A 16,906-nucleotide genomic window follows, 5' to 3' on the forward strand; every position below is an offset into this window, starting at 1 on the left:
TGGGAGAGTAATTACAGGAGCCCCATTTACTCTACTATTCCTCCAGCTGGGAGAACGACAGAAGGTCTCCATGATACACACACACACACACACACATATACTGATATACAGTGACACACATACACCACTGACTCACAGACACATGCAAACAGACAGACATCTACACCTACACACTGACAGACACACACGCACAAACAACATATACACCCACACACACTGACATAGCCACACACATACACATACTGACTCACACACACACACACACACACACACACATTGACATACAGTCACACGCACACTAACACACACACACACTACAGGTCACACAAGTCGACTTTACTGCTCTTCGATGATGCTCAAAGCTTGATAGTGGCATAATCATGTGATCATCAATTAGTCAACAACATCATGGAAGCCTCAGACAAGACGAGTTAAAGAGAAAGAAGTAGTGGAGCAAAAATCGAGATGGAATTATTTTTCAACTACATTAAATGCAGTAACAAATACCTTTGTACTTACGACTCCATAGTTCTACATCGCAAAATTAGACCAATAACCGATATATTTTTGCTGAATATCGTCGGTGCCGGTGGTGAAACTCGCTTATTAGCGGAAAAACGTTACATCATTTTCTATTCTGTGGAACTCGAAAGATCATTCTACTGGTCAGATTTGATAATGAATTATAAACATAAATAAAATGCAGTGCCCTCCATAACAATTCAGACATGATTAAGGTGATTTTATCTAAAGGTATCTGCATACATTTCGGTTTCACCGAGTAGAAATTACAACACATTTTATACATGGTCCCTCTATTTTAGGATTCGAAATTTTAAACTGTGGGGCAGAAGGTTAAATCAAAGACGTGTCTTTGTCCCAGACATTATGGAGGGCACTGCAAGTAAAAGGCCATTTTCATCGTAATCTATCCCCCCAATAAACAACTAATTAACAAATCTTTCATTGTTTTGTGGTGGCAGTGTAGTTTCAGCTACTAGTGTTACACCAACTATCCGACTGTAACCCCTAATACACACACATCTCAGACACACTGACTCACACACACCCACACACGTATCCACACACTGACACACACACCCTGACATTGTGAGATCCCAGAATGCATCAGTACTTTTTAAATAGTTACACTGATTGCACTCTAAACCATAGAAATGTACAATGATAGTTCAGTTTAAAAAATGAATTATATTCCTTTATAATAATGCAAAACTACATGTTGATGCTTTTGTCCAGAGTGACATACTTTAAGTACAGTGTTATGGTGCTGTTATCCATTATAAAATAATGATCTCTGCTTTTATGTGAAACAGCTCAGGCTGAATAAAGAGGAACCTTTAAGAGCTGCTTGTCTGACAAAGGTCCTTCTTCTCCCTAGGGGCCAGCTCTTAGTAAGATGGCTGCCCTTTGCCCACGGCGGCAGCTGGGACATCACACAGGGTGATGATTAGACCAGTCTTTCTCAGAAGCCCCGGGGGCCCCCAAACAGTCTACATTTTTGCTCCAAGAGCTGGGAGGAAGCAAAAACATGAGCTGTCCGGGGATCCCCGAGGACCGAGCTGAGAAACACCGGGTGACTGATGAGACCCTGACTGCCTTCGCCTGAGGTGGGCAGGCAGGTGGCACACTGGCTCAGGGTCGACTCCCCCGGCCCCCGAGGAAGGCCTTGCTCTCAGGACAGGGAGCCGGCAGAGAGAAGCTGACTCATGCAGACAGGCAGAAGCAGGAAGGCCGACAGTGACGGGTCCCGAGAGCTGCCGGGAGGGAGGGGCCGCGGCATCGCCCTGCAAACCTTAAACCTCAGGGTGGTCAGCGCTACAATCCAACGTTTCTGTTTTGTAAGAAGTGAAAAACACCTGCATCTCTTTCTGGGCTTAGGCAGTCAGTGCACGACATGGTCATCATAAGACAGTTTACAAATTTAAGCAATTTACCATGATTTTCCTCTTGGTCCATTTTCAAATATTAATTATTAAGTTATTTTTTAAAAACATTAAACGATGCCAGTCCAACGCCTCCTGCTGGCTTAGGGAGCCCCGGCCGCTGTCCTCAGCTTGATGGAGCGCAGCCCCCCCTCCGCCTAGCTCCTGCCCGCTCCCCCGACCGCCTCTATAAATGTTTAACCTTCAGAGGCTCCGCGGCCACCCTGCTCTCCGGCTCCGTGCAGGACACGGCGCCCAGGAGGAGACGTGTTCCATCTCCCACTGAGAGATCTGTCACACTGACCACACCAGTCAGCAGACTCTCTTCAGATAAAGCGACGAGGGCGAGATAAGGGGTGGAAAAACACGCCGAGGAGCGGCAGCTAAACCACAACCAAACTGTTCATTATTGGAGAAGCGGAGAAGGTGGTGCGTTGCCATTTGCGGACATGGGGATCTACAGGTGCAAGTGTGAGGGTTTATATCCAGCTTACTGTCTGCATCTTGAAACCTCCAGCGGCTCCATCGTTACGCTCGAAGGGCAGCTTCACCAGCGAGAAACTCCCCCCCCCGCAGTCAATCTGCCCAGACTGAATGCTCACACAAACACCAACACATCCCGCGTAAGCAGCCCCCTCGTCTTCTCACTGGAAGCTGGAGAGTATCAACCATTCCGAAGCTCTGCCACCATCTGCTTGGGCGAAGAGAGACCATGGAGCATCTGCTGAGGAGGAACCGCAAGAAGCAGACATCTCTCCACCTTTAAACCAGATGGATTCATTTACACCCTGTAAGGGCGCTCAGTCCTCCGGTCTGGCGGAAAATAAGAACATTAACAGGGAAATTTCAAAGTGGCTGCTTCTCCACCTTGCTAGACCCAGCAGTGCCAGATCCTCCCATGAACAACACAGGTGAGCCCCCATCTCACAGACTAAACTGCCCCTCTCCCCGTGGTGCGTCCTACATGACACCCCCATTCACGGGGCCCTGACAGACCGCAGACCCACGCTGGCATGCATGTGCGCCAGCTCTATACAAAGGGAGACCCCGGCAGGGCGCACGAGGGGCAGCGGGTTCTGCGCAAAGGTGAGACATGTAAACGTGCCAGGCGTCATATAGGATCATGAGAAAGAGCTTCTCTGTGGATTCTCTGTATTCTCTCAGTGCATAAGGGTGGTGATATATAATAATAATAATGCGAAAGTGAAACTATTAATATAATATGTACAGTAATCATCTTATTGCATTACAGTGTTTCCCCTAAGTTTACAGCTTTGGGGGGGGAGCAGACGGACACCCACAGGATTCATGGTCTTCATGTGTTTCTTTTAATGACAGCAGTCAATATAACAACTGAGCTAAACATCAGAACATTTGTTTTTATGACAATTATCCACAAAGTGTGCAGTGTATCTTTCTGCGCTTCTGGAAGAACGTTTCGAGAGCCTCAGAAACGTCAGAAACGTCTGGCCCATTTACTGAGATCCGCATGCAGGCTGCAAGATGGTCTCCTTGCAGCCTATTGCGGATGTTTGTCTTGACCTGCAAATACATCAACTGTTAGGCTTTAAAAGTGATAGCTGACAGTTTAAAGCAGAAAATCCCATTGTGAAATGTATTTATTAACCTGTTAAAATTTGTCTGCTTTTCATTTGGTTGACGCGACATAATTTCCGACGCGCGCTCTCTGTCCACTGGGGGGAGTGCGCTCACCTGTGTGTGCGCATGTGTCTGTGCGTATGCATGGGGGCGGAGCTCCGCCATGCGCGATACAGAGAGCAGAGGAGAACTGTAAACGTGCGACCGTGTAGAGACAAAAATGACAAGCTGTTGTGTAAATAAAATAAATAACATAAGGCTGTTTAGTTTGTTTAATAAAAGGACAATGTATAGACCTGTTCTATAGGAAAGGTAACCTTAAATGACTCCTGTTGTGATCTAGCGCTATATAGAAAATAAAATTAAATAAAATTAACTTGACCTTCAAGAGGGGGCAGGAGGTGCCGCTGGGTGGGCGGGGGCGCCCCCCCTAATATAATGGTAGGGGAAAGACTGTATTATATTATTATTTGAATGCTCTCTCCCCACAAAGGATGACTGATGAAATGCTGGGGTGTGATGCATCTGTACACTGAATGCACCGAATCAGACACACAGATAGACAGAGACTCAGACATCAGGACATCAGCATGAGACATTTAAACATCGTCCTGCTCGAATTCTGCATGAATCTGCAGTAACTCACTGGCAAGCTGTGCACTGTGTGGGACTGTAGTGAGTTTGGGCATTTCATTATAAAGAAATGCACTCGGTGCCTGGTGCTTGCAGACAGTGCGAGCATGTGACTGATTCCCTGACTCGGTAGCCTGCTCAGATTAATTAATAAACAGCTATTAATTCATAACATAGCAGGTCAGACTCTTAATCACCCCACTAAGGGGCTTTGAGTAAATGTATGAATTTGTATCTGCATCCATGACCTTCCTCCTAATTTAGTGAGTGTCTCACTCATTCTATGGAGTGATTTGCAAAGACATGACAACAGAAAAGTAAAATGATATTGATGTTCCACTCAAAAGATGCCATCATCGGTTCAAATCTCGTGACCGGTCGAGTATCTATATCTGGCCGTTAACCGCTGCCTGTTATCTGACCATGAGACTTACTCTCACCAGTATGTACCAGTCTCTCTCATAAAGAGTAAGATGGAATATGTGACAACTCCCCAATATGCCCACGGGGATGATTGATGTGCCTGTACTGTATCTTATTCAAACCAATCAGCAAACACAAATAAGTTAATTCCAGAGGTGTGACAGGACAGCCTGTGATATACCCACAGAGACAGACCTGCAGAAGAGAGAGAGACAAGACTTTTCCCTTTCAAGGTTTGGTCTGCTTCAGTTAAGAAGTTGCCACCCAAAACCTTGGCAGTAGTTCTTGAGACGTTTTCTGGAACCTGGGACTTTTGCTTCTCCGTATTCCTGCATCGGAAAATTTGATCGCGAACCAATATACTTTTGTCTAACATTCATTGTGTGGTTTCATATCAAATTATTTGTGAAGTTTAAGCTACAAACTTTCTGCGTCTCCTGTGCTTATTTAGCATAACGGCCCCAGTTCCCGTTGTGTGGTGTAAAAGTGACACTCGAAAGTGGCCAGGAGCTAGAAAAGTCCCTGGGACGTGTTAACCGGGACCAGTTTCCGGAACTTCGGTGTGAAAGTGCCAATGGAGATCAGCGAGAGTCAGGTTACTTCAGGATGATTTAATCCCAACCCACTTCCAGTATTTCCTGTTAGCATAGTGTTTCCAAAACCAGTCCTCAGGGCACACTGGACTGATCCATATTTTTGTTTTATCCCAGTACCCATCCATCCATCCATCCATTGTCCAAACCGCTTGTCCTACTGGGTCGCGGGGGGTCCGGAGCATATCCCGGAAGCAATGGGCACGAGGCAGGGAACAACCCAGGATGGGGGGCCAGCCCATCGCAGGGCACACTCACACATCATTCACTCACACATGCACACCTATGGGCAATTTAGCAACTCCAATTAGCCTCAGCATGTTTTTGGACTGTGGGGGGAAACTGGAGTATCCCAGTACTCAAAAAACAAAATAGCTCTAAATAACTTACAAGTGTTCTGGGAACTCAGATAAAACAAAAAATGTGGATCTCTCCCGCGTGCCCCGAAGACTAATTTGATAAACACTGGCATGGAGGATGCTGAAATGCTAGCCCTGGCAGAATGCATCCGGGTCACCAAGGTTACAGAAGACAGGAGCGCTGCCCCTTCTCCTTGATGACCGGACCCTCCTCTTTAGGCCCCCGTCACGCCATCTCAGTCTCTGCTGAGACAGAACAACAGCAGCTCTGATCACTGGGTCACCATCCTAACCAGCCAAAAGTCACTCAGTGGGAAGACAAAAGCAGCTGCGTCAGAAAGAGCTTCACACTCGGAAAAACGACAATGCCTAAATAGGACCCGTCTGCCGCAATCCCACAAGCCTCACTGAGAGGCCTATTGACGGGGTCGCTGTGGTCACGACCCCCCCAGGGGAGCCGCCACACCTGAGACGGAGACCCCATGATGCTTTGCAGGAGACGCAGATATCTGCATGTGCCTCTTTTCGCAAAAGCCCAGGAAAGGCGGTGGCACCGATGGGCACGGCGAGGCCCCGCGATACGCGAGGCACAGATGGTGAGTCTGCGCGAGTCACGCTGCCACGCGACTGGCCGGGCGAGGCTGCGTTTGTCGCCGTCCCGGCGGAGCGTGACTGACAGGTGGCTGGCGTGACGCACCTGCGGCCCGGGAAGCGAGGACGTGACAGCGGCTCGCCGTGGGCCTCAGGCGCCGCCGACGCTTGTGGTCACGTGACCACCTTCCGGGACACGCGTGGCGTTACACACGGCACTCTGCTGCCAGGGAGATGACAGCGACTGTTAGTGCGTGAGCAATTACACGCTTTTTACGGAAACACCCGAGGTGCTTAGTTATTTCAACTGATACACGGCGCAGGAAACATGCGCCAGAATGAGGGACTAAAATATCGCAATCATGCTGAGATTGGCCAAGCCCCGCCTTCGCTCTGAGCGCCGCAGCGCTATACCGACAACTGCGGGGAAGAGGGTTTGCCTCCGGATGCCCCCATTAAGTTATACGTTTAAAGACGACGCCACTGGAAATATCTTCACATATAGGCTATGCGCTCAAGAGCACAGACCCTGATACGACAAAGCCATCAGTTACAGATGAATTAGGCAACAGGAACTGGGGAGGGGTGAAATCACAGCACGGAAAACGCTACCTACAGCCGTTCCGGGCCCAAAGCGCCACTCTCCATTGCGGTACCTCAGGAGAGCCGGCCTGTTCGTCTTATACAAATTCCCCGGAGAACTGTGCACCCAGCAGAACAGCCGCACGGTGCTGCATGTCTCCCGGTTCACACATGCGGACGAAACTGATTCACTGACCTAAAAGCCCTTCTGCTCTAATGCCCGGCCTCAGGACATCCGGAGACAGCCATGAGGACGACAGAGAGGCGGATGGGCTCTCACACGTCGGAGAATAACACATCAGCAAAACGCGACGGTACGGCCCGGGGGGGGGGGGGGGGGGGGGGACGTGGGCGTCCGTACGTGTGTGAGGAGCCAGAGCAGCAGAAGGACCTCGCACTGCATATCCGGCACGCGGTTCATGGTGACATTTCGAACGACAAAGCGACACTGCTGATCATGGGTCACTGCAAATCACACACATCACCTGGATGTCACAGACTTAACATTTACGGCGATTCATGACTGAACAGAGCGGAAACACACAATCCAAACGCAGCGCGAAGAATCAGCTGAGGTCACGTCCCCTGCAAGCGCACTGCCCTGGATGAAAACCACAAAAATGTGTCGCTTACAGATAAATTCAGTCAGGTTTGTTATATCAGTGTTAGTACAAATCTCACAAGGCCCCCCTGCAATGTAGTATTTACCCAATATGCTCAGTAAAACGAAAAGCATGGCTCTTTTGAATAAAACCACCTGCTATGTAAGTATCTGAAATGACATGAACAAGTAGGTCGACATCAACAGCACGTGTCATATGAAGGGGCAAGTTATGGTGACATCACAGAAACTCCACAGCCAAACCATTAACTGCAGGACAATGTCCGCAAACCCAAACAAACTATCAGATGAACACTGCAAGGGGAAAATATACCACAAAGGTGAAGAAGGTGCAGAAATGCTTGGATTACAACCATCATGCTGACACCAAGGACCTCCAAAAATTTTCATGAGTGGCGGGATTGGTCAGAATCGGATCCACCCCCCCCCTGGTCAGTACAGCTCTTCCACCTCCACGACAGAGTAAGGACACGCACAGCTCTAGACCGGGAAGCCAGTTAAGGAGCGCCTCCCGGCAGCATGGGGGAGCGTGGATGTTTCTGCAGGAGTTCTGTCAGGAACGGTGACGGGCCATTTACAGTGGAGCAGGACCTAAGGGGCTTGCTGCTCTGAAATGCCCTCCATCTCTGATCATCCACCCATTATCTGAGTTAGTAAAACATGGATTTCCTCGTGGTACCAACAGTTAGGGTGATGCGCTGAACAGTGATGTGAAAAAAAGCATGGTTCGACATCAAGAAAAATAACCGCATCCGCTATTTGCTAGTCTATAAAAAAAAACAACTGGCAGTATCAGTGAGAAGCTATTACAGTGTCACTGCACAGGAGGGAGTTACAGGATAGGATGTTTCTGGTGGTTCCACTGCAATACTCTGAGTCTACAAGCAACTCGGAGAAACACTGAACCTGCTAGATGCCAGGAACATCGAGTGACACCAGATCTTTCTCCTGTGCATCAAGCTGCCAAATTCCCGAAACATCTAACTTTAGATACATTTAATATGACAGGGAGGAGGAGGGAAGGGGAAGGTGCTGTAAGCCGGCCAGCCTGAAAAGCGGAGTTTATTACACAGGGTTCAAGCACCTCGCGTGGTCTTAGCGGACCCTGGCCGTTCAGACGCGCACACACATCCTGAACAGTGTGTCTTGCAGTCCACTCAGAGTGTACCGCGGCCAGCAGAGACGGGGGGGGAAACCGAAAAAGCATCACAGAGCTAAAATTACCCCTGAACCCCCCCCTCCCCCCCCACCCCACTGATTAGTGCCATTACTCTGTTCTGAGGGTCCACTTCCTCAGGGCTTCATTAGGAGCGCCGGGACGTCTCACTGGGGCTCAGAGGGCTGCCCATGGCGAATGCCCGGGGGATTTTACAGTGTGACACTAGCTGAGCTCTTTCGCTGCTCCCAGCCAAACGCGCTGAGGGTGAGGCGAGGCAAGGGAGCAGGAGGTTATGTAACGAGGACCGACTTAGCTACTGCCCTGAGCCTGTCTGGAGCCGGCACACCGAGGAAGACAGAGTGAACTGGGGCGGCAAACAGAGCAGAAAGTAAGAGCAAGCATAAAGGACTGTTTATTCAATTAGACGCCGACTTCATAAATAAATCAGGGATGAGGGGAGAGTGGACTCCGCTGCGCCCACTTTTAAAGACGTGCTCAAAAAGCCAACTGCACATCCTGCAAAGTTACGACACGCCAAAGCGCAGCATTACTCTCGCCGCAGCTTGTCAGGAACTGCTGCCCGGCCAGACGGTAATCAGGCCCGGAGAACGGGGAGCAGAGCAGGGCCAGGACAGGATGCACGGCTGTTCGCCAAGCGTGGACCGCGCACACGTGCTCCGGCTGAGCCCGTCATCCCATCCGGAGCTGATGGGAGGAGGAGCAGGAGGAAGAGAGCGAGCTTCACTCACCTTGCATCCGAATATTAGCGACACTGTGCTGCTGGTGCATGCGACTTTACAGTGGCACAACATTGGCGAAAAGCAATCCAAGTTTTTGATGCTGGGAGACATCTTCCTCAGTGCCGGGGCACCTCCATGGACAGGCGGGCGCGGCGGCACGGATCCCGGAGCGGTGCGTCTGTGAGCGCTGCCCGCGCCAGGCGCCCAGCCTCATTCCGCGGCTCCCGCAGCCCCAGGGGGAGGAGAGCTCCCTTCGTCCGCTTCTCCGGTGCGGACTGCGTCCTCCACGGCTCGACGCGGCGCGCGGGAAAGCGGTTTGTGCGGGAGCCCCGGAGGAGCCATTGCGCGTGCCCTGCGGAGAGCCCCCCCCCCTTCCCCCAGCCCCCACCCCCCCAGAGCCGGGGGGGCAGAGTGCGTCTCCCCCCGTCAGGGGGGGGGAGGGGGGAGGTGGGGGCGGCAGCGGGCCACTCTGTGCCACGCGGACAGGCTGATCCCTTACTGCCGCTTCCCCACCTGCTGCAGCGAAGCTACGGCCATAGCGGCCGGGGCAGAGGGGTGGGGGGCATGCGGGCGAGGGTGGTGGGGGGAGGGAAGCATGGGCATGCGTCTGTCTGTCTGTCTGTCTGTGTGCATGTGTGTGTGTGTGTGTGTGTGTGTGTGTGTGTGTGTGTCATTCCGCGTATGTGTTTGTCTCTGTCTGCATGTCTGTCTGTGTGTGTCGTTTTGTCCGTCTGTGTGCATGTGTGTACATGCATATGCGTCTGTCTGCATCTGTCTGCGTCTGTATACGTCTGTATACGTCTGTATACGTCTGTCTGTATGTGTATGTGTGTGTACTCAGGGTGGGAGAGGTTATATGCCTCTACAACTCAGGCCATATCATAGCTCACCAGGGACAGGCAGAGCAATCTCACCACCGCTGTGGGGATGGGAGGATTAAATAAAGTGGCACCTGCGATCATATTCCAGGGCCCGGAAAATACAGGGAGCGTCCCTCATGTGCATTCCAGGTTACCGGCACGCGAGAAGAGGAGAGGAGAGTTGAGGAGAGGAACCGAGCAGCACAGCCGCCTCTTCTGCTCGCCACTTTGCCATTTGCTTTCCCCAGCCCCGGCACTGGGACAGAGCATCCAGATGTCTCACTCGGGTCCAAGTCCCTACTCTATTCAGAGAACGGTCACTGAAACACTCGTGTGCGAAAGCATCCCCATACAATCGTGCCACACATATGGCGCGAGTCTTAAACGGAGGCGGTTTTAAAGCCGCTTCCCGCCGTCCTGCCAAATCTCCATTCACGGTCAAATGGACGACATTTGGCAGCGAACACAAAGAAGCAGCTGGACAGGAGTCCGATGAGACCCTCCGAGTTCATAAGCAGCCCGGTAAGTTAGAGAGAAGCCAGCCAGGCCACGGGGGATGACGGTCCCGGAGCCAGGCAGCGAGAGCCCTGGGCAAGAGAGCGAACGCCCTGCTACCAAAGGTGAGATTAGGAGCCACAAGCGGGAAAGAGCACAGCTGCTCCTGTTATAGATCCGCTTAAATCCTGTTAGAAATCCTCTTAAATCCAAACAAATGCTGACTTGCCTTGTGATGTCTGCCCAGTCCAAATGGCCACGTCTAGCATTTCAGTCTGAGGTTACAGTACTCAGCAACCTTGCGCTTTTCATGGCCACACCAGTTAAGAAAAGTCAATCCCACAATGCTTTGTGCCTTCAAATTAAATCCCACAATGCTTTCTGCCTTCAAATGTAATCCTACTGTGTTTTGTGCCTTCGAGTATAATTCCTAATTGCTTTGCCCCTTCAAATGAGATCCTAAAATTCTTTGTTCCTTGAAAGCTAATATCAAAGACAGCTTAGTTTTAACCAAAGAGATTGTAATTGCAACCTATTCACTTGCAACTGAAAGGGTCATAAAAGTGTCCGCCGAACAGATTGGCAGAGGAAAAAAGGACCGGCCATCCTGTGCGCCCAGAAAAGGGGAAATGAGAGGGAAACGGGTTTGTGGCCTCGATCCAGGAGTCAGATGACGCCTTGGCTACCCTGCTAAATTCAGGCTAAGATAACGCACCAAGTGGGGGAATGGGGGACATGTTCATGGAGCTCCATGGTTTCCAGACCACGTTTATGGGAGCAGGAGAGGCAGGTGCTGCGAAGGCAGACAGAACGGCAGGCAGGCGGCCACGGAGGCGGGGTCCATGGGCGCGTGGGAGAGGGAAGGCTCTCCAGCGGAAAGGCAGCCCACATCGTCCATCATCCACGCATATTTCCGGAGGACAACGACCTCCGGTGGAGGAGGCCTGAAACCACAGCACATAACCCACTGGTTTTTGGGAATCTCTCTTATTATCTGTTCTTGAAGCATGGGGGTCAGAGGTCACCGCATTAATCCTGAAACGCAATTTGGACACAGAGCGCTGCACAGGAGCCGGACCGCAAGTGACAGTGCGGCGAGAGAGCAGCCCGGCACGACAGGAGCCTGCGACGGGTGTTTTGGCCGGATTCACACATTGTGAAATGTACGTGAACGGAACCAAATAACTAATGTTTCTGCCAGACATGATATATAGAACACAGAGAAAAGAGCAGAGACCCTGGAAACAGTACACAGCTCATTAAGGAAGTCAAACATTCGCCCCATCATCCAGATTATTGTATTATACTATATTATTGGTTATTTGTTGGCTCATGTCCAGTCCTTACTGCCTAATTATTATCTTATTTCACAGAAAAGTTCTTACTGCATTGCATGTTAAAAGCAAATGCCATGTTGGTTTAATTGGTACATCACACTTCACCAAATCATGCTGCAATAAGGTCTGATATTTCCTCAAATTTGGGTGAAACGGTTCCTTAAGAAGCCACCGTATGTGAGTGCAGCACCATAGATAAGCATCCCTCCAGTAGACAGAGACACGGGGCTCAACAAGTCAAGGAAACTAGGCTGCGACTTTCCATGTGATTCTGTACCACAATCCTCAGACCCACATCGCAAGCGCCTCTTCAGCCTTAAAGGGACAGGATGTTATTCTCTCTCCTGAGCTCGAGCCTGGCTGGGGAGGGCGCCAGTCCGCAAGCATGGAGCTACATCATCTAGCAAGCTGACTTATGGCCACCCGCGCACGGTACGGAGTAGCGCTGAGCCGTTAATTAAGCGGCGTGCCCCAATTCCGGAGCAGCCCTGGTGCCGGTACGCTCCAGCCCGCCGTAACGCGGACGTATAGGGATGCACTCGCTTCCTGCTGGCCTACTTTTCCCCGGCTTTTACAGTCCCCACACCCTACACTTTTGGTCTAATGATGACGCAGGACTATATTTTAATAAATAAGAAAGTGAATCTTTAGCATATGTTATGTAATGTTAAAGGACAACATCTCACTAAGTTGAGTCAGACCCCGGCCTGCATGTTCTTAGTGTCTTGGGGGGGCTTTTCCTGGCAGGACTGATTAAAATTCAGTTTAACGCCCTAACCTGTTACCATCCTTGTCTGATAAGGCAGCTCCCCGTTGGTATTGAAGCCCCGCTGGTAGACAGGTGCCCAAATAACAGGAGAATGTCTAGAAGCATCCGAGTCTATAGGGAAACAACTTCTGGTCACATGATTACAAGCTGACCAATCAGCCTTGCTGATGCTGCTGGAGGCTGCAGCCTATAGGAGGAGAAGCAACATCCACGACAGATATGCTCATTAGGAGCCATCATGTGACTGAGTGACCTTCCATACAGACAGAGCCGCCATATCCCACAGCAGCCTGCACCATGCACAGAGGGTGCTGACACTTAAGGCTGATTTATCATTCTGCATCAAGTCAGCGTAGAGCTTACATGTACATGTAGTGATACTCAGACACGATGCCGTGACCCACACTGCTGCATGGATGCATACTTGTCCACGGGTGTGTCTGTGTCCCCCAAAGCGCTAGCTGGCTGACTGTGTTAGAATTTGTTTTTTTTTTTTTTAAGTTTTAAAACATTTTACATTCTGCCATGGGAAACGTCTGAAGCTTTACTATTTTAATGAATGTTCCTTTTCAAGATTATCTAGTATACATTTAAAAATCAGTTTTGCATGAGCTGCGCATGCGCTCTCCTAGCCCATCATACTCATTCTCATGTTTGCTGGTTAAATCTCTCATAGATGGGGTTTGGGAGGAATGTATGTATTCTGAGCTCCTTTATTGCTTGGGCAGCCCTGACCTGGATGGATGCAACAGCAGGAGAGTCCTCACAACCCCCAGCTGGAAACAGACAACAGCAAAACATTTGCGTGAGAGGTAGTGTGATGCTTCGGAGTGGACCAATCACAGCTGATGGGGTCTGTGTCGACATGACATGTAGTTTCATTTCTGAGGAGGTGCGGACTCCATACAGAAGTACCAACCAGCTGTTACTGGGAAGACCTCCCCCCAGACTGGAGCTATGGGAGAGGAATGGATCCATTCCATGGATCTCTGAGTCCACAGATGCTCAGAAGGTGGACCTCCTCTACCCTCTTCATCCCTCTAATTACAGCATTATCCACCTATTCATCTAGTGCGAGTCAATTCCTACACGTGCCAATTCTCAGCATTTCCTGGACACTGGATTATTCACTGGTTTGTGGTACAGGATCATCAGTAGTTCATTCATCCCATAGGTTATTCTCCCGAATGGAGGACAGTTCACATTCAGGGCTGACGGCTATGTTATTTCAGGCTAGTTTTCCCTCCCCCTGAATTGATGACATGCATTCCCACACAAAGGCTTGTTTCAAAGGGAAACAGCGGCCTCTCTGCGGTCCTTTCAGCTCCGATTAATTGGGGCTGCCCAACTTTGCTAGCCCCAGGTGATGGGTACACGAACCCGCCTGCGATCCAGCGTGGCCAGGGCACCAACTGCGGGTGCGGAACACTGCAACTTCCCGCTTAAGCTGTCATAATTACCTCCTGTCCTGCTGAATGCAACACAAATGAGTCAAGTGTCAATTACACCCTATAGAGGCGTACAAGCTTCTTTGCTCAAAGCATGTGTGGCCCCAACGCCTTTGCAGTACGAGGGCAACTCGAGTATATTATAGTGTACAGAAAAGCACCGGGATTGGACACCTAAGGGCCTAGGAAGACAAAGTCTTAATGACTAAAGGAGATGCTTCAATTGCATGTTGGCATATACCAGCGGGTGGTTGAAGAGACAGGGGGGGGCATGGTGCTAGAGCAATGAAGGGGGGGCTGGTGACTCATCCCGTTTGTGGGGAGTCCAGCAAGGGAGCCTCCTCAGTGGAGAGCCACCCCCCCCCGGGGCTCCAGCCCGCCTGGATGATAAACTATCCTGCTCTCAGGAAGAAGTAACTGATGAGCTTCAGCTTGTGTGCCATATGGAAGCAATCAGGCCTCCCACAACAGCGATGTGCTTCACGAAAACACCGACGACAAACGCAGATCTGAACTATAAATGCATTGAAGGCGAATACGTGGGGGCAGAGTCACATGACTCCTGGACCGTAACCACACTAAGCTACTGCATTTACTTGGTCACGCTGCAGACCGGAACCACAAGGCAACTCCCTGGACTTTCCGAAAGGAAATGGCTGATTCTCCTTCCACCACATCCACCGGCCAGGAGACTGGAGCAGCGGCTACCCAGACTCTGGCTTGGCTTCGGTTCCCGGGGTTACCTAACAGGGGAACGGCGGGGCCTCGCCCCGGAAACCTCATTAGCAGAGACAGCATGTCGGCAGCTTCTAGAATCTAGCGAATCCATTTCTAGGTTCTGGGCTGGCAAACATGTCACTTTAAACGTCACACAGCTCCTTTAGCAGCTCCGTAAGTGCACATAACAGAAAATCTGAGCCCCTTTCGCAATAAGAGCACTGGGGAAGCCTTGGTACGGCGCCCTCTGTAGGCCGAGCCCTGAACTTCCAGCTTCATGAAGAGCATCATCTCCACAGGGAGTTCCTCAAATCAGTGACCAGAATCTGGGCTGTTCCGGCTGTCAGTAGCCCAGATACGTACATGCAGCCACCAGCAGGACGGGCGAGCTGCACGTTTTGAGGACACTCATGTGCAGAAATTCCGGTATCATCACCCCCAGAAAGCTTTAATTGTACAGAACATTTTCATGATGAGAGCTGCCCCCATTTCCAAGCAGCGTGCAGCCCTGGGGGGAGCGAAATGGGCCCTGGGGGAGCTCGTCCTGTGTCAGACTCACACCGGTGGGAATAGGCAGACAGCCGCTGTCCTTCTCCTTACGGTGGGGAACACCTCCACCCGTAAAAGGAAGGGGGGCAGGCTGGATCTGAGCCCCACTCTGGGAGCAGAGTGAGATTATCAGCAAGACGCGTGGCAGTGGGCGGAGTCTGCATCCGGCCCAGAGCTGCACGGGGGGGGGGGGGGGGGGGGGGGCATGGCCTGATTTCACGTTTCACCACAAGTTTAATAATTCAATCGGTACAACAAACATAGGGAAACTACTTAAAGCCAGGCACATCCTTAATTCGTACTTGCTGGCTAAAGAAAATTAATAAGAAGAAAAATGAAATTTAGTACAGAGCAAAGGTTTAACACATTTGGTTTAACACTTAAAAAAAACAAAACCTCATAGGGCTACCGGGGACCACGGCGGAGCGTACTGCCTGACACCCTGGCGTAGATGCTCCTGCTGGGCCGACTTCCGGAGGTCACGGGTGGGTTAGGGGAGAGTGGGTGCGTCTGCATGACCACGGTACAGATGGGAGAGAGGCCCCCCTGTGCACATTGCAGGGAAATGCTCCCCCCTCTGGACAGAGATGGAAAATACAACCTCTCATTCTCATTGTGGACAGCAGAGGGCAGTGTTCAATTACTGAAGGCAGACTCGGGGAAAATTCTGTTTGCTTCAGATTAAATATGCCACTAAATCACAAATATGAAAATAATCGACACAGAAAAAAAAAAAAAAAATCAGCATTTTATGTTCTGTTGCACATTTAAATCAGCTGTGAAATCTAGAAACTTTTGTAAATTGTTTCATACCCTTGTAAATGTCTTTGTTAAGCACAAAACAGACGCCAGACTAAATAACTGAGGATGCCTCGAGCACAAACACGGTGTCATTTATGGTAAAGCGCCAGGGAAGAGATCAGATGAGGAACATTATCAGCACACTTTCACAGGGCCATACGGCCTTCCGAATCACCTCAGTAACTGCCCACCTGCATGACTGGGAAAGGAGAAGCAAACATCACAGAGCCCTGCGGCAGAGTGCGGGGGCGGCAAACAGCCCGCACGGAGGCTTTGTCACCTCGCACGACGGCGTGACCTTCAGCGTGCAGCAGGGGGCAGCGTGCACATGCCGAGGAGCCCCAAGCTATAAATAACCAAAAGATGAAAAGTACCTGCAAATCACGTTCAGCCCTAACAATGGAAAGGGGACTTCACTAAACATCTGAGGCCTCAGTTCCCAGCATGGAGAACATGCTTGCATACGTGCAAACAGCAGGATCCTTTAGCTGTGAGCTGACTCAGGGCAGGAGACGGCGCCCTCTGCAGGTCGGGGCCAGCGTGAGGGCAGCGACATGTCATGGCTCCATACAGACGCCTCACGACTCAGCAACTGACTCACAGCTGATATCGCCTACACCACCCCTCCCCTCACACCAACGCTCACATGGGGGGTCGGGGCTTCTGGTGTTGAAGGGGGGGGGTTG

General features: G+C 50.7%; 1 protein-coding gene across 15 annotated transcripts in view; it reads right to left on the minus strand.

Annotated features, from left to right (window-relative positions):
• LOC125708367 (discs large homolog 1-like protein) overlaps positions 1-16,906 on the minus strand; it is a 124,221-nt gene that overhangs the window by 70,893 nt on the left and 36,422 nt on the right. The window contains exon 1 of one of the 15 annotated variants that reach the window (XM_048975831.1): positions 9,254-9,557. The exons of 13 other annotated variants lie outside the window; for them this stretch is intronic. In XM_048975831.1, coding sequence (XP_048831788.1) covers positions 9,254-9,355 — 102 coding nt within the window. In that variant the 5' untranslated portion in view covers positions 9,356-9,557. Of the gene's footprint in view, positions 1-9,253; positions 9,558-16,906 lie in introns of those variants that run through there. One more of the 15 variants, XM_048975836.1, reaches the window with a different exon arrangement.

This window comes from Brienomyrus brachyistius, chromosome 15 (genome assembly GCF_023856365.1).
Source record: "Brienomyrus brachyistius isolate T26 chromosome 15, BBRACH_0.4, whole genome shotgun sequence".
Classification (NCBI taxonomy): domain Eukaryota; kingdom Metazoa; phylum Chordata; class Actinopteri; order Osteoglossiformes; family Mormyridae; genus Brienomyrus; species Brienomyrus brachyistius.